At 41.5% G+C, this 18,271-nt stretch overlaps 1 protein-coding gene across 2 annotated transcripts; it reads right to left on the bottom strand.

The window, feature by feature from the left end:
- Positions 1-14,818: 14,818 nt before the first annotated feature.
- Positions 14,819-17,981, bottom strand: TXNDC2 (thioredoxin domain containing 2). 2 transcript variants are annotated; one of them, XM_059140524.1, is made up of 2 exons: positions 17,447-17,775; positions 14,819-17,118 (listed from the first exon to the last, which is right to left on the bottom strand). In XM_059140524.1, the coding sequence occupies exons 1-2, from the start codon at positions 17,535-17,537 to the stop codon at positions 15,641-15,643; spliced, it is 1,569 nt and encodes a 522-aa protein (XP_058996507.1). In that variant the 5' UTR covers positions 17,538-17,775; the 3' UTR covers positions 14,819-15,640. The 2 variants fall into 2 exon arrangements, 1 of the variants encoding a protein (XP_058996507.1); XR_009346090.1 differs by having other exon boundaries at positions 17,028-17,118; positions 17,640-17,981.
- Between the last annotated feature and the right edge of the window lie 290 nt (positions 17,982-18,271).

Genomic DNA, 18,271 nt, shown 5'->3' with positions numbered 1-18,271 from the left:
AATCTGTAGCAGATGACATAATCCAAAAAAAAGCAGATGGTCCAAAAGTTTCTTCCTACACCTCCCAATTTCTACTCCACTTAGGGTAACCAGTTTAACTGCCTGAGCTATGTATCACTCTCTAACCTTATCCATACTTACAAAAACAGAGCTAGTTGGCTTTTTGGGTTGTTTTATTGTTGTTGTTGTTTTTAACACGAATTCTAACACATTACCAGACCATTGCTTGATTCACAGTATATTAACAATATCTGGCCAGGTCAATTGGTAAAAATCTAATTCAGTTTTTTAACAACTAAATCCATAGAATAGATAACCCTACTACAGAACCATTTGTCCCCTTATTGATGAACATGTAAATTGATCTAAGCTTTTCTCTCAACCAATAGCACTGAAATAAACATCCTTACACATGTATATTTATCATAGAATGCTTTTATTTCCAAAGGGAGATTTCCAGTGCTGGGACCACTGGATCAAAGATATTTCCTATTTCAGTATATATTGCATTCTTTTTTAATTGTAAGGTATTTATTTATTTTATTTTTAAAGATTGTATTTATTAATTTATTTCTCAGAGAAAGAGAGGGAGAGTACAAGCAGGGAAAGAAGCAGGCAGAGGGAGAAGTAGACTCCCTCCCAGATGAGCAAGGAGCCTGACACTAGGCTTGATCCCAGGACCCTAGAATTATGACCAGAGCCAAAGACAGATGCTTAAGCAAATGAGCCTCTGCAGGCATTGCTATATTGTGTACTTCTTGTCCAGTAGGTTGTAACAATAAACCTCCATCAGGAACATATTGAGGACATCTGTCTCCCTCATTGTCGTCAAGCGCTAGATCCCACTCCATGTCAGCTGCTGAAGACAGTGCATATCTAAGTATCCTTGTACTGTTTGGATCAGTAATTTGGACTCCAATATTGTACATTTTCATTAACTCCATTCTTGCTTACTGAACCATTTTCTTCTCTTGCTCATTTCATTTTCCTTCTCTAGATTGCAAAGGTGAGAGCACCTGTAAGCAACCAGATTCTTAGCAGTTCTGAATGTGTTTTCTCTCACAGATATAGTTATCCTTAAAGGCAACCACACAAGTAGAAATTAGAAGATGCCTGTGAACATAGAATCCACATTTGATACCTTGCCCGATTCTCATAGTCTCTGAACACACAGGCTTCTTCGTATGGTCCTAACAAAACCTAGAGTAGATGTGGGGTGAAGAACACAGATTTGGACATCAGACTGACTGGAATTTAGACTCCATCACTGTGCAGTTAAACACTATAGCCTTGTCTATAGAATGGCAACAATATATCCTATATTTAATATTGTCTCTGAGTACTAATAATAGTACTGAGTACTAATAGTACTAATGATAGTACTGAGTTTTAATAGTCTCTGAGTACTGATAAATCTGTATAAAGTGCTTAGCATAGTGTTTGGCATTTATTGATTATTATATGATTGTTCACAAAATTTGACATCTCCTTTGAAATATAAACCATAGAAATGTAAGTTGTTAAACATTTAAACCCATAGCCAAATGCCACGTTTTGCCCAGTGACCCAACTGTTTATATGCATCTTACACTAGTTAATGTTAATAAAAACATTTTAATTAATAAATAAATAAATCCACAGCCAAATGTTATCTTCTTAATGAAAAACTTGAAATTTAAACTGGAAATAATTTTTTCTTTTCCCTTTTTCCAGGTGTTGGTTGATGGCTTCTTTGGGGCCAAGCTCTGTGGTGTAGGCTCGGGCAGACACAAAGAAGGCTAATACTTAACTTCAGCCCTGAAGAAGTTAACAGTCTAAAACTTAAAAAAATTAAAAACTTAGACTTAAAAACTTAAACAAGTTAGTCTTAAACAAGTTAGTCCCTAAGCAAGGGAGTCCGTGCTCTATGAGCACAGCGTTTCCACTTGGGAAGATGAAAAACTTCTGTGGATGGATGACGGTGACTGCTGAAAAACAGGGCGAATGTGATTAATGTCCCTGAACTAGACCCTTAAAAATGGTTCAAATGGCAAATTTAATGGGAGGTATATTTTACCACAATGAAATAAAAGAATAAAAACATTTCTGTTTAGCACAGATGGTTGCTCATTGCATTCCATCACCATGTTCTTGCTGTCTCCTTGCATTTCAATAGCTTTTCTGACCTTACTTGTCATGGGCATTTTAAGCACTAGCTCAGGGATCAGAGCTCTGGCTTCCTCAAATCTGGGCTCAATTTCTGTATCAACCATTTACATGGGGATAATAAAGCCATTTACCTCACAGGACTGCAGTGAAGCTAAATGAGATAATACTTGTAAATACCCGAACACAATATCTGACACATGTAAGTGCTCAATAAATTTTACAATTACGGGACGCCTGGGTGATTCAGTCGGTTAAGCATCTGCCTTTGGCTCGGGTCATGGTCTCAGAGTCCTGGGGTCAAGCCTGTGTCAGGCTCCCTGCTCAGGAGGGAATCTGCTTCTCCCTCTCCTTCTCCCTCTGCTCCTCCCCTGCTCATTTTCTCTCCCATGCACTCACTCTCTCAAATAAATAAATAAAATCTTTAACAAAAATAAATAAATTTTACCATTACTGTTCCCTCCTTCATAATGGCTTATTCATAGGCAGGCATGAATATCCATTTTTGGCTCTTTTTTTGGAAATTATATAGCTTAGGATAACTAGGATCATACTTTGAAGAAAATAATGAATCGAGCAGTTGAATTGTCCCCCCTGGAAACTCAATGAACAATCTGACAAATTACCGCCCCCCCCCTCAAAATTCTCTTGAGGCATCCCATTGAGCTTGCTGCTGGTGCTGTCACATAAGTCTGGATTATATTAAGTAAGTTCCTAATCAATATATTACAAAATAGAAATATTAATCTATTGGGGGATCCCTTTTCTGGTTGCAGAGGTTAAGGAAAACCAGTAGTTTAAACCCAAGGGCTGAAGGGAGGAGGGGGACCCAGTGATTAAATAGACACCCAACCCGAGACCTCGCAGGTCACCGGTCAGGAATCTGGAAGATTCGTTATCAAGGCGACTATGATGTGTTCACTCAGTGCAACTGCTGCTAGCGTGAGGTGGAGAGGGGAGTGGCAGGCACGGAGTAAACAGTTCATTCAAGTCAGCTCAGAGGTGTGCCTGGACTTCACAGATTCATTCATTTAGGCAGTTTGAGCCAAGAAATATGTCAGTCAAGCAGACAGTAGGATGTCTGTAGGGGAACTGTTCCATGCTGTAAATATCCTAGTGGTTTACTCAGGAGACTTTGTCAGTTTGCAACATGTCTGAGAGAAGTTGAAGCCAAGTATGCAGATTTCATTTCATTTAGCTGTAATTACATGGCCGAGGAAACTTGTTGAAGAAATTCATTGAGCTCCTTCCTTACCTTGAGTGCTCTATTTAGAATTAAAGGTAGTTCACCTGATTTTACTTTCTTCCTGGTGTGGTGAAAATGCTAGAACCCTTGGAAAAACACACACAATGCCCAATTTCTTTTCACATTCTATTTCTCTCCTCCCAGCTCCCTTTACATGACCGACCCACTGATACTGGCACGTGCTGGGAAAGAATAAATCACATAAATATCAGAGCTCTGATTCCATCTTCATTTTTGGCCAGTTTCACTTTGGGGGTTTCCTCTAATCTCCCCACAATTGCAATCTGTGGTCAGGAACAAGAGTCAGCATTAGAACTGACCCACCAGGCTGCCCCCTGTCCTGTTTCCTCACCAAGGGATGGTGATTTGACACAATTCGGACAAATAAATTCAGCACAAAACTTCTGGGATAGAATTTATCCTATTTTTAATCTGGTTGAAAATCAACAGAATGACAGATTTCGAAAAATTGTAAAGCCAAAGGATGGAAATGAAGTCGAAATTCAGATGCAAGCCATGGATTTTAACATGTATAAATTGTTCTTGATGTTTCTATAGTGACACGAAGTACAATCCAGATAATGTGTGTTATATCACACATCAGTCTTACCAGAGTGACTCAATTTCAGAAGAAATACATTAAACTGAAATTGGGCTGTGATCACCAAGAAGATGTAGTAATAATGCCATTATGGAAAGGAGTTTATCAGTTCCAGAACTGTTTGGCAATGTGGTAAACAACACTTGGTCCTCGATTTTACATTCGCTTTTACAAAACCATTGTTCACTGCTGTATCTTCAGCATCTGGAACAGGGCCTGGGATCCAGAAGGTACTCAATCTACATTTATTGCTTTCTAATTTTTACTTAATTTTGCTTAATTATTTTTACTTTATTAATAATTACTTATGTAATTATTAATAATTAAGTAATTATTAATAATTATTTAATAATTTTAGACTTACAGAAAAGTTGCAAAAAGAGGTCAGAGAGTTCCACTTACACCTTGCTCTCCCCCAGCTTCCCCTGAAGTTAGTATCTTACAGAACCCTAGAACAATTACCCAAAACGGGAAAACGATATTGATTCAATATTGTTAACTAGCCCATAGACCTTAGAATTTCTCCAGTTTCCCCACTAATGTCCTCTGACTTGTCCAGGATACAATTAAGATCCCCAGCTTGCATTTAGTTGTGCTCTCTCCCTCGTCTGGGACAGTTTCTCAGTCTTTTTGTCTTTCATGACCTTGATATTTTTGAAGGGCATTGGCCAGTTATATTACAATGCTCCACATTTGGGGTTTGTCCGATGTTTTCTCCCAATTGGATGGAGCTTCTGCATTTTTAGCAAGGATACCACAGCGGTGATGTCTGGTTCTTCTCAATGCGCTCTGTCAGATGTGCACAACGCCAATTTATTTCTGGTTTTGATAGCTTTGCTCACGTGGTTAAGGTTGTGTCTGCCAGGTTCCTTCCTGTAAAGTTACTATCTTGTTATGAGATGCTTTGAGACACTGCAGATGCCGTTTCTAATCAAGCTCTCACTCAGGACCCTGGGACAGTGACCTGAGCCGAAGGCAGAGGCTTTAACCCACTGAGCAACCAATGTACCCGTCTATCTACTATCTTAAAAACAATGAGTTCATACTGATACCTTTCATTCCAATCTAACATCACAGAGTTCATTCTAGCCTTCTTCTCCCTTATTTGCAACTTCGTTCTCATGGGATAGTACGAGACCTTACTCTCATTACCCACAATAAATGTGATTATTTGCTCAATCCTACAATGCACATAGAGTAATCTCAGAATTGCTAACCCATACCTCTGTGAAAAACAGATTTACTGACCAGAGGTGGATATTTGTGACAGTTCATTTTTCCTTTTCCTTTACAGATACAGTCAAAATACTGATTTTCAAGGTTACTTACCTAAGTGCTTTCCTTTCCCACTCCCTTCACTATGGTTATACTGTTCACTTGGAATACAATTAAATTCATTTTTTACTGTTTTCCATTTTGCTCCTCCTCTTTGCTTTATTTATTTATTTGGGGGCATATGTGAAACATTGATATGGTTCTAAGAGTCAAAAACATTCTTTTTCCCTCCTTGGCATAATGAACAGATGTATGTATACTTTCTTAGATCACCCTCATTTTTACTCGAAGGGTTACATATTATATTCTTTTTTGTACTTTGTTGTTTTCCACTTAACATATCCTGGAAATTACTCCATATTGGCTTCCTCACTCTTTTTTATAGCTGAATAGTACTCCAAATAATTCTGAAGAAATATTTTGCAATAAGCAACCAAGGCTTCAGTGAATAATCATTCATACATATACAGATAGGTAGATACAGATATATAGATAGGGTATAGATATATTTTATATGTATGTTTATCTATATCTATCTATCTATCTAACTATCTCTCTATCTATACGAGAAACCAAGGAGATATGCCAGGCACTGTTTCTCTCTTTGTGGGATGCAAAAACGAGAATTCATCTTTTATTTTATTATTTATTTATTTTTTATTTATTTTTATTTTTTTTTAAATATTTTATTTATTTATTTGACAGACAGAGATCACAAGTAGACAGAGAGGCAGGCAGAGAAAGAGGGAGAAGCAGGCTCCCTGCTGAGCAGAGAGCCCGATGTGGGGCTCCATCCCAGAACCCTGAGATCATGACCTGAGCTGAAGGCAGAGGCTTAACCCACTGAGCCACCCAGGTGCCCCTATTTTATTTTTTTAAAGATTTTATTTATTTATTTGTCAGAGAGAGAGAGCGAGAGCGAGCACAGGCAGACAGAGTGGAAGGCAGAGTCAGAGAGAGAAGCAGGCTCCCCGCCGAGCAAGGAGCCTGATGCGGGACTCAATCCCAGGACGCTGGGATCATGACCTGAGCCGAAGGCAGCCGCTCAACCAACTGAGCCACCCAGGCGTCCCGAGAATTAATCTTTTAATTTGGAGAAAGCATCTCAGCACACATCTGATCACTGGATCCCTGACATGTTTCCTGAACGGCAGGTCCCTGAATTTCCGCCATCCTGCCAAGGATACCGCGGTACTCTAGCTTCTGCTGTCCTCCTCGATTGTGTGATATCAAGTAATGTATCGCTGTTACACAGGAGGTCCAGACGGTTCCTATTTTCTTCATACTATGTGATAACAAAAGATGGAAAATTTCAAAACACTTTGGAGCAAAACAGTAAGTGATTGTCGTTGTCTCTTCCGCCCCAAGACCAATTGTTTCTTTTCAGAATGGAAAAGAACATATTTGCTAAATCACTGGCCCCATAATATGTACCTGAAGCCTTATTAATCTGCTTTAGCAAGCATATGGCTCTGTCCAGCAATTGCAAAGGAACTACAGCTTAGTTTAGCTTGTGACGTTCTACCATCCATTTTCTGCAAGTGCCAGAACGGCTATTCAAATGAAGATGTGATAGGAGGGACCACGACCCTGTATCCTTTCAAGCTTTAAAGCCCAGTGATCTACACTACTATACAGAGATATAGTAAGTGTACTGCTAGGGTGGCACTTAAACACTAAGATCTTGTCCATACTTGCCATGGCTCTTGAAGTCAAGGGGACCCAACTCTGCACTGCACCTCAGCCCCATTCACCAGTGGGTGTCCCACGTGACCTCTTCCTCCATTTCCCACACCTTCCGCACATCGTCTCCCCTGAGCCCCCCCTTGTCCCCTTGCCGGGTTACCAGAGTCTGACTTTTATAACCACTGATCACCATCACCCCTACGGTTGAGGCAACTTCCATGGTCCCCTTCTGGTTTCTTGGGTCTCATTCTCAGTGCTTCATTTTTAGCTGTGTAGTCACATCTGCTGCCTGCACAACAAGAGACCCCTACTCTCAGCCCTTGACTTTCAAGGAACTCCAACTCCCTATTGCTTTGCTGTTCAGCTCAAGTCCTTTTCCTCCCAGAGAGGGGCCATTTGGACATATTTCACTTGGACTGTGGGAAAGGCATCCCCTCTCCATCCAAGAGGAGAGACCAGGGTCATGAAAAGCTCATATTTGAGCAAGTCAGTAAAGGATAGAAGAATCCTAAGAATTAAAAATCAGTTTGTTGATTTTAATTAAAAACAGGCATTTTCAGTTTCACAAGCACCTCTAAACTGTCTTCTCACAAGACAGCCTCTGGGCTCTGAATATTCCCTGCATCGAAAGCAGTTTATCTATTGGCTGTGGATAGAGTTCATTACTAACATGTGAACCTATCTTCCTGCTTTCAACTTCAATACCAGTGATAAACATGTATAGTATCTGACCTTCACATAATAAATCTTGGAGTGTGTGTGTGTGTGTGTGTGGTTTGTGTGTGTGTGTGTGTGTGTGTGTGTGTGTGTTTTAAACCACAAACAGAAAACAATCAGTACATGGATGGGTCCTGAGGAGGATGAGGGAAGGCAGTTGGTATCCAACTGATACAGCCACCAAATTTATTTTAGCATTTTTCTCTCAATAAACATACATGAAACTTGTAATCACAAATGAAGTAGGATTATAATTTAGACTTATAAATCCTTTTTTAAACAAAACCTCAGGTGCCAAAGCAGAGATATTTGAAAGTAAGCATCTTTATCCTATAAGCAATTTCAAACTCACAGAAAGAGATCAAAATTATTCGGGAAATGAACATAGGGAGATTTAAGAAAGAACATTAATGCTGAATTGTTACACTGTTGCTGTTCTAGCCGTTTCATTGTTTCTGACAGCATGATAACACACTGTAGTCTTGCCAGTGTTAACTGGCCTGATTTAAGGGAAATCTTCTTTAAAGCCTTCCCTGGGAGGCTAGCCTCATTTGCCATTTCTAAACTAAGAATCATTGCAAACTGGTGAATTTCTTCTGTATCTTCTAATGTCTGTAAAAGATATTGATCTATGAGTCATTACACTTGCATCTAGCTTTGCCTTTCAAACACCGAGGTTTTGTGGCCTTCCTGGGGCATGGGAGAGAGAAGCAGTCCTTCCCACCTTCTTCAAATTGCACTAGTGAGGTGGCTCTTAGAGGCCAGAGACCCTTCAGGAACATTTAGGGAAAACCAGCAATGAAGACTTGCAGAACTGTTCTGTGGGAGAACGGCCATGCCCTTCTCTGCTCCTCCCCAAGCCATGGTCCCCTTCTGGTTTCTTGGGTCTCATTCTCAGTGCTTCATTTGAAGCACTCTTATTTGAAATCACCATCTTTTTTTTTTTTTTTAATTTATTTGACAGACAGAGATCACAAGTAGGCAGAGAGGCAGGCAGAGAGAGGGGGGAAGCAGGCTCCCTGCTGAGCAGGGGCTCCATCCCAGGACCCTGGGATCATGACCTAAACCAAAGGCAGAGGCTTTAACCCACTGAACCACCCAGGCGCCCCCTGAAATCACCATCTTAAGAGATGACTCTCAACTTGTATGAGTAAAAGTAACACACTTCCAATCAATATATAATAGAATGATCATGTTTTTCTTCAGTGCTCACAATTCGCCTTTCTTCATTTCAATCACTGCTTGTCTTTACCACCTTTAACTTCTTCATGTTTATCATTTTCTAACATTGGCCCTTTCATTTTCAAATAAATCATTTTTTTTTCCACTCTGGAATTTGAAAATCCTGATTTTCCTAAACCTTGAAGCTACAGCCGTGGGCTTTCTCAGGCTCCCTGCTATCTGGATTCCACTATTTTTCATTGTTGCAATGGGTGACTATTGCAACTATTGTTGCAATAGGTGACAACCTTGGCTATTGAAGGATCTCCTGATTAAAGTGCCACTATTTAAAAAAAAAAATGTATTTAAAGATTGTATTTATTTATTTATTTGAGAGAGAGAAAGAGAATGAGAGAGAGAACACAAGCAAGGGGAGCGGCAGAGGGAGAAGCAGACTTCCCTTCGATCAGGGAGCCTATGTGGGGCTCAATCCCAGGACCCTGATATCATGACCCAGGCTGAAGGCAGATGCTTAACCGACTAAATCAGTTAAGAATCAAGCCACCCACCAACTTTTTTTTTTTTTTTTTTTTTTTTTAAAGAGGGAGTGGTGGGTAGCTGAGTTGAGAGGTGGAAAACATCAGTGTCTTGGTGATATTCGTTGAACCTCCAAATACCCCTGAAACACTTTGTCCCCTTAGAATTTCCAGTCTCAAGATCCGACACATTCTCCATTTTTGCTGGATCAGGTTTGAGTTGGGCCTCTGTCCCTTACCACCAAAACACAATTATACTGCCTTCCTTACAGCTTCTTCGACCACTTAGGCACTTCATCCTCAAGCAGAAGAACTTAGAGGGTTTTGTCTCTAACACTATGGGTAACACAAAGTCAGGAAGGCCCAGAATGCTCAACCAGAACACAAAGCCTCAGGTGAAGTTCCACAGTTGAAGCCTTGGCCAGAAGCATCCTTGACCTTGAGCCATATGCTTGCTCCCTCTTATTTCAGTCCTCCCAGATTCTGTTTTAGCAGCTGGGTTCTCCCAAAACATTTCATTAACTGCTTTTGCTTTTCACTGTCTATGTAAGCAGCAAAAACAAACAAAAACAAGAATAGAATGAAAGAAAAAATATCCATACACAGAGAGCCAACAATACTTTATTCAATTTTTACAGAAAATAGGAATCATTCTGTTTTTAGTATTTTGACCATTTTACTCATATTTTATTTTATTTTTTGATTGGTGAATCTAGAAGAGGAAACCAGTCTTCTTATTCCCACCTGCTCTTCCATTGACAGGAGAAGGAGGACCATCCTTATAATAAGTGAAGTTCAGAAATTTGGCCAGTCTATTAAGAGGCGTTTAACAGAGCGACCTCACACCTCTGCTCTAGAATTCAGTGGGCTGAATTCCAGCCTTTGTTTAATTAATTAAATAGGAAGGCCTTTAGCCTGAGGTGACTCAAACTATGTAAACAATCGAAAATCTAAGCCTATAAATGCCTCAAGGTTAAGAAATCAAAACCTAAGGACAGGCGATCTCAAATAGCCCATTAGGCTTAAAGCTCTAGCCAATCAAATAATGTCCTTTCTTTGCTCACACACCTTGTCTACACCAAGTCTTCCCCTGACTCTTGTGGGCAGAACACATAGCCATTTTTGGTTTGGTACCTCCCTGATGGAATTAATTTTTACTCAAATAAACTCACAGAAATTTTAATATGCCTCAGTTTATCTGATAACGCCCTGTAAACATGACTCAGCAACGAGCCTATCTTCTTATTCCTGTTAGAACCCATTATGTTCCTGTGGAACCAATCTGAGAGAGTGCGAAGGAAGGATGCTTGGTCTAATAATGTGAAGTCCTAATCCACTGGAAAAGAAGCAGCCTTGCAAATTATGGGGACAGGAAGAGGTTTCTGGGGAGGAAGTTCCTTGTGGGGTTAGGCAATTCAGTCACTGAGGTGGGATTGTGTAGTGGAAATGTGTTTGTTCCAACAGTGATGTTCTGGATTATCAGAAAAATAAGGGGCATGCTAGTGAGGATTCCTGCCAACGGGGACATCTCCAAGGAGACTGAACCTGCTCAAGCCTAGCCTCTTGTATGAAACCTGGACAGCAAGGATCCCCCTTCTGTCCCCACCCCCTGACAGGGGTAGGGGCGCAGGCCTCTCTCTAGCAGTGGTTTCCCAAACTGAATAACAGAGTCTCAGGAAGGAAATGCTGTGGGAAGGGAACCCATCTGGGATAAGACAACCCTACGGTGCACCCAGGATGGGAGCTTGGGGGTGGGGTCGAGACTGAACTTGGACTATGGGGAGAGATTCCTGGACCCCGCCTACAACTACTGAAACTGATTTTACAAGTATGGAGGCCTAGAAACCTAATGTGGGTTTTGTTTTTTTTTTTTTAAGATTTATTTATTTATTTATTTGACACAGAGAGAGAAAGAGAGCGTGAACACAAGCAGGAGGAGCGGCAGAAGGAGAGAGAAAAGCAGGCTCCCCACTGAGCAGGGAGCCTGATGTGGGGCTGGATCCCAGGACCCTGGGATCATGACCTGAGCCGAAGGCAAGACTGAACCACCCAGGGGTCCCAAGACACCTAATGTTTAACAATTTTTTAAAAATTACCCACTTACATTTGATCAAAGGGAAACATTTCTTTATTGATATATTACGATTTACATACTGAAGTCTGATTTTTGGTTACTGTTATGTTTCCTCTCTCTTCTTTCTCCATCAATACTTCTATTGGTATCCCCACACTTACTGTACACTTACTATACAGTTACTGTACTAATTATACATTCTACTATCTGATAGAGCAAATATCTCTTCATTACTTCTTAAAACTTTTTCCTATCTTTGAATTTTTAAGTATTTTGTCAGATTCTCCCAATGATCTCAATGAGATATTGGTTGGGATCACATTAAGTCTACTCAGGCGGAAAGACTCAACATTTTTCAATCTTTCTTTCCAATGTGGAAAGTAGACTGTGTCTCACTTTATTCAGATCTATTTGTTGTTGTTATTGTTTTTAAAAGATTTTATTTATTTATTTGACAGAGAGAGAGATCACAAGTAGGCAGAGAGTCAGGCAGAGAGAGAGGGGGAAGCAGGCTCTCTGCTCAGCAGGGATGCTGAGGCAGATGCGGGGCTCGATTCCAGGACCCTGAGATCATGACCTGAGCCAAAGGCAGCGGCTTAATCCACTGAGCCACCCAGGCACCTCTATTCAGATCTATTTGTATATGTCTCAAAATGTTTAGCATTAGTCTTAAAAATCCTTACTGTTGTTAGGACTATTGCTAGGTGTTCTATTTTTTTTGTCACTGTTGTAAATGGAGACCTTTTTCCATAATGATTCTTAATCACTTATCAATGAATCAAAAGGAAGCTATTGATTTTTTTTGCAGATTACTTAGAATACTGCTGCTTTGTTAAGTTCTGGTTTTGCTTTGTTTGGTGTTTTGTTGTTTTTTTTTTCGTTTTGGTTTTAAGAGAGAGAACATGCGTGCAGGGGGAGAGGGGCAAAGAGGAAGGAAGAGAGAGAATGTTAAGCAGGCCCCACGCCACAACCCTGAGATTGTGACCTGAGCCGAAAGCAAGAGTCAGACACTTAACTGACTGAGCCACCCAGGCGCCCCTGTTGAGTTTTCTTATCAAAGCAAACAGGTATTCTATTGATTCTGGTTAGGGCTCCTGTTAGATTATCATCATGCACAGCCAATCTGATTATCTGGAATCTTCTTTCTCATTAGACATGATTCTTATTTCTCCTTCATGTTCAATCTTAGAGGTGATGACAATTGCTTGGTTCATTTTTTCTAAGTGCATGATTTTTTTTTTTAATATACATTTTTTTTTCATATATCTATTATTTTATTTGACAGAGAGAGAGAGAGATCACAAGTAGGCAGAGAGGCAGGCAGAGAGAGAGGAGGAAGCAGTCTCCCTGCCGAGCAGAGAGCCCGATGTGGGGCTCGATCCCAGGACCCTGAGACCATGACCTGAGCCGAAGGCAGAGGCTTTAACCCACTGAGCCACCCAGGTGCCCCTAAGTGCATGATTCTTAACCAGCAAAACAGAATGCCTATACTTAAGCTTTATGCCAGAGAACGTAACTTTGACCTGGTTACTGTTTAACCATTATGCAAACAGTCCAAAGAAATGGTGGGTAGTCTGAAGGACATGAATCAATTCTCTGCTTGTTTAGATTTTAATCCCTGGATCCAATTAGATTGTCAGAGAGCCCCACATTTTCTCTGCATTGTGTTGGCCCTACAGAATTACCTTTGCAAAGCTGTGCTTTGCCTTCCTCCCTTGATTTACATCAGGAATGGCTTAAAATCACCTGAAAAATCTATCATGACTGTTTTCAGGGGTTTTCTTTAGGTCATCGTCCATGTTATCACTTAGTAACCTCAACATAAAGAAAGACCTATGATTTAAAAAAAAAAAAAAAAAAAAGACACCTACAATACTACAGTCCCAGAAATAGCTATTGGTGTAACTCACTAATATTAGATTTTGGGGTCCCTTGTCCTCCAAATTACAGAGTCTAAAGTGGTGTGGGGCTAGGCTGTCCAAATGGGGCTCTGGTGCCAGAAGGGTTGGGTTCATTCTTAAATGTCTAAGCAGATAAAGTTATATTAAAACCAGCCTGTTCAATATGGAAAACAAGAACACAGCAGAGTGAAAAAAGTCAGAGGAAGGTCTCTCTACAGAGGAAAAGAACAAGTATATGGATCATTAATGGAAGTCCATTTATATGAAAATCAAAAGCTACATACTTGTACACCCTGAATCCCAAATCCTCTCATTGAAGAGTGGCTTATGATCGTAGCTTTGGTTTTTATGAGAGATTATTACTAGAAATAGCTATATGAGAATTGTTTCTGAATTTCTCATAAAAAATACTGTCAAGGACCTCATCCAGAAGTGTCCAGATGAAAATTTCCTTTCAAGAATTTAGTTACAAGAAATCATGGGCTCGTTTTTCCAATTCCAGCGTTTTCTCCTCTTAGGGTAATGACATCTGGTTATTATGGGGTTTCCCCTTCTCTCACACCAGCACCCTCACCCTCTGCCCCATCCAGACTGCTGAGAAACTCAGAACAAAATGTGCCACTGAAACAGAGTGATTATATGAGCCTCAGTTGATATCTTACTCATTTTCACGAATTTGTTAGCCTTATCATTAATACTTCACGTAGGTCATCCCAACTGTTTTTGGACGAAAGTCCAGGTATGCATGGCATTTTGTTTCTATTCTTAGGTGGTTATTTTTCCTGGCTCAGACGAGGTCTATCATTGAGCTAGAGCACACAGTAGGAGTCCCTGGCGCAGCTCCCTCCTGCGGTTAACTGAGGCATTGCAACTCAGCTGCATAAAAGTGGTCAGCCCGGTTTCTCACCACCAATGGGAGGCAGTGCCACGGAGCCTCTAAGATTAGACTGGTTTCTTGAGGGGATGCAAGCCCAGATCGCCCGGTTTTACAGTGTTTCAAGAAAAGCTGGAATTCAAGGTTTTAAAGGGAATCCTGTTCTTTGAAATGTTGACCAGTTCAAATTCTTTAAAAGACTGGACCAGCAGAAGACAGGATGATGGCTGACCAAGGAATAGGGCGGGAAATGAAGAGTCGTTGCTCATTGGGTACAGGTTTCGGTTCTCTGGAATGGCTAAGTCTTAGAGATTTGCTGTACAACAGAGTTGGCCTGTCATTGGCAACACAGTATTGTGTGTTTAAAATGTTAAGAGGTCAGATCTCCAGTGAAGTGCTCTTACCACTGCCACCACCACCACAATGACAAAAGAGAGGACATACAAGGAAACTCTGGAGATGAGGGGTATGGTTTATTACCTTGACTGTGGTAATGACGGGTGTATGCATATGTCCAAATTCATCAAACTGCATACATTAGACACATGCTGTTATACGTGCGTGTATCACATATACATTTTTTTTTTTTAATGCAAAAGCTCTGGACCGAGCCACCATCTGTGACCCAGACCTAAGCCTTTGGGATCTGAGACATCTGGGAGCAGGTTTCAGAAACCCCATTACCAGAAGACAAAGTAGGAACTCTGTCACCAGGGAGCTGATGTCATAATGGCATTGAAGATCACCCTGACTTTGACCTGAATCATAAAGCTCTTGATCTGAGAAATCAGAAGCTGGGAGCTCTGTATCAGATTTTGTGGGCATGATTAGTAGAAAGAGGCCTGCACTTGAGATCTGGGAACACAGCCTTGATCTCGGCTCTGCCACCAAGGAATTCCATGCGGGCTTGGTGAGCCCATGGTATGTCCTGAGGCCTCCAGAGCATTCCCTGCACTTAGAGAAGGTTAGGTAGGTTATGAGAATCTTTCCAATTCTTTATTTCCCAAAACATCTTATCAGAAACCCCAAATAAGAAAAGAAGTCTCCACTCATCTATAAATCCTATGCTTTTACAGAACTGTCTAAACGTCCAACGTTGCCACCAACACCAAGTGAACTGAATTTTCAAGGGTGAGTTCCAAAAAAGATCATCATCAAAAAAATAGGAGACAAAAAAAAAAAAAAAAAATAGGAGACAGGTGCGCTCCCAAACTCCACCAAAGGAAATTCTAATATCACACTTTCTATCAAGGAGAACATGGTCACAAGACGCTTTAGTGCTTTACTGATTTTTGAGAAGGTGGAGTTAATACTTGGTCACTTATGAGCAGACACTTTATGTCTCATCTCTTTTGATAAATAAAAAAAAAAAAACCCATAGACTATAACCAGGTGACTGTTAACAGTGCTTTCAGAGTCCACAATTACTTTAATTCTGCAATGATTGCTTCGAGTTTTTCCTTAATGGCACCACAAAATTCTCCCACCTTTTCTTCGTTTTTATAAAACTGGAAAGTTGGGATGCAAATGATCTCCAGGTCCCTCAGCAGCTCCTCACACTCATCAGCGTCCACTTCCAGGAACACCACATCCTCATACTTCAATGACAGGGACTGGAAAAGGGGCTTGATGGTCCTGCAAGGCCCACACCAGGTGGCCGAGAAGTCCACGGCTACCAGCCTCTCCCCAGCCTCCTTGAGTGCCAACTCAAATTCCTCCTTGCTCAGGATCGCTTTCACCAAGTCCACCTCCAGGAGTTCCATTGTCTGTGACAGCTCTAAGACATTACCTTCTGTGGGCTGGATGGTTTCTTGTGAGGACTTGGGAATGTCATCCTCCTTGGACAGGATGGTTTCTTTTGAGGACTGGACGAGGTCACCCTCCTTGGGGTGGATGGTGTTTTCTGAGGACTTGATGTCAACCTGTCTGGGCAGGATGCTTTCCTCTAAGGACATAAGGATGTCTCCCTCCTTGGGGTGGATGGTATCTTCTGATGACTTGGTGTCACTATCCCTAAGCAGGATGCTTTCATCTGAGGACTTGGAAGTGTGGCTGTGCTTGGACAGGATGGATTTTGCTAAGACCTTGGGGCTGATGACCTGCTTAGACTGGGAAGTTCTTGCTGACAACTTGGGGGCGTTGGCCCCTTTGGGCAGAATGGATTTTGCTAAGAACTTGTGGCTACTGGCCTGCTTAGGCAGGATGGATTTTGCTGGGGAATTGGTGTCACCCTTCTTGGGTGAAATGTGTTGTTCTGAAGAAGTAGACATGCCATCCTCCTTTGGCAGGATGATTTTTTCTGAGGAATTGGGGAGGTCATCTTGCTTGGGTGGTATATTTTTTTCTGAAGAATGGAGGGTGTCAGCCTGCTTGGGTGGGGTGATTTTTGCTGAAAAATTAGGGGAGTCAGACTTCTTGAGTGGGATGGTTTTTGCTGGGGAATTGAGGCTATCAGTCTGTTTGTATGGGGTGGTTTTAGTTGGGGAATTGAGTGTATTGCCCTGCTTGGGTGGGGTGATTTTTGCTAAGAAACTGGAAGTTTCAACATGTTTGGGTGATACGGGTTTTGTTGAGGAATTGAAGATGTCCGTCTGCTTGAGCGGGATAATTTTTTCTGGGGAGTTGGGGGTATCAGCCTGCTTGGGTGGCATTGTTGCTGCTGAAAAACTGGGGATGTCGGCCTGCTTGGGCTGTATGGTTTTTGCTGAGAAATTGGAGATGTTACTGCCCCGTTCAGGTGGGAATATGTCCTTGGGCTGTGGACCTTTGGGCTCCACTGCAGGCAAGTATTGTATATTGTTGTCCTCTTGGGCCAAGGCCTCCTCCTGGATATGTGCTGGATCCAAGAATTCTGGGACCAACGGAGTCACATGGCTGGACAGACCCTGTATTAGTGGACTTTCTGAACAAAAAAATAAATAAATAAAAATACAGAAGAAACACACACACACACACACACACACACACACACACACACAAATTCTTATCACATACTCCAGGGAAGACTCACGTCATTCGCAGAGCTCATAAATGTAGTTTTATGAATGATGTATCAACTTGCATAATCACATTCAACAGAAGGCCAGCAGTATGTGATTACACATATCTTTATATAAAGCTGTTTTTCTTTAAACACTACAACTTTTCTCTGCTTCAATCCTGTTGCCTCCTCCCTAAGCATGTGGATGCCTAAGGTGACCCTCCTCCCTCCCACTCACCATTAGCATCACCTTGACTGGCTTCTTCTTGTTTCTCCGGACTCATTTCTGGTTCTTCCGGGGCTCCCGCTCTATCACTTTCCACTTCCAGCTCCTTGTCCATACCCACTCATACTTCACGCATGCCTCACAGTGAAGACGAGGTGGTACCCTTCAACTTCTTCCAACCTTGCCAGCCTACATCACACAACGAGGAACAACTTACAGGCGGATGGCGCTTACAACTGGTCTTCCCTAGTAGTTGAGAGTTTCATGACAGCCTTGGTTCTGGAGGCCGAGCTGGGTGTTGGCCTTGCCCGGTGCCTGCTGTGTGTTCACAGGCATTATTTCCTATAACACACCACTGAGGTAAGTACCATTATGATCCTCACTTTACAAATAAGAAAGCTGAGCCTTGAGCAAGTTATGTAACTTGCTCAAGCTCACAAAGCCAGTAGATGGGCGGGTTCTAAGCCTGCCCTCTGCATACTACACTGAACTCTTCTGTTTGCCAAAGGATGGTAACTCGAAACCAACTTTTCTACAGCCTCCCTCTAGGATTCTTTAGCCCCAGCTTTCTTTCTGACTCATCACTCTAATCATCATAGTGTCTCCTCCTAATCATGTTACTCTCCTCTACAAAGTCCTGCCTGCCTGTCAGGTGTCCTATTGAGCTATTTGGAAGGGAGTAGATGATAACATGGAGAGATTCCCTAACTGAGAAGAAGTGAAAACATCACACCTTCCATCCAAATAGATGGGAATCTGAGAGAACAGGTACCTGTGTCCTGGACTCCCCTCAGCAAGAATGAAACCTCAGCATGGACCCAGGTTAGATGTGTTCAGAGGAAAGCTGAC

Source organism: Mustela lutreola, chromosome 11, assembly GCF_030435805.1.
Source record: "Mustela lutreola isolate mMusLut2 chromosome 11, mMusLut2.pri, whole genome shotgun sequence".
In the NCBI taxonomy this organism is placed as follows: domain Eukaryota; kingdom Metazoa; phylum Chordata; class Mammalia; order Carnivora; family Mustelidae; genus Mustela; species Mustela lutreola.
Note: the sequence above shows the minus strand (reverse complement) of the source record. Positions and strands in the feature narration are given on the sequence as shown.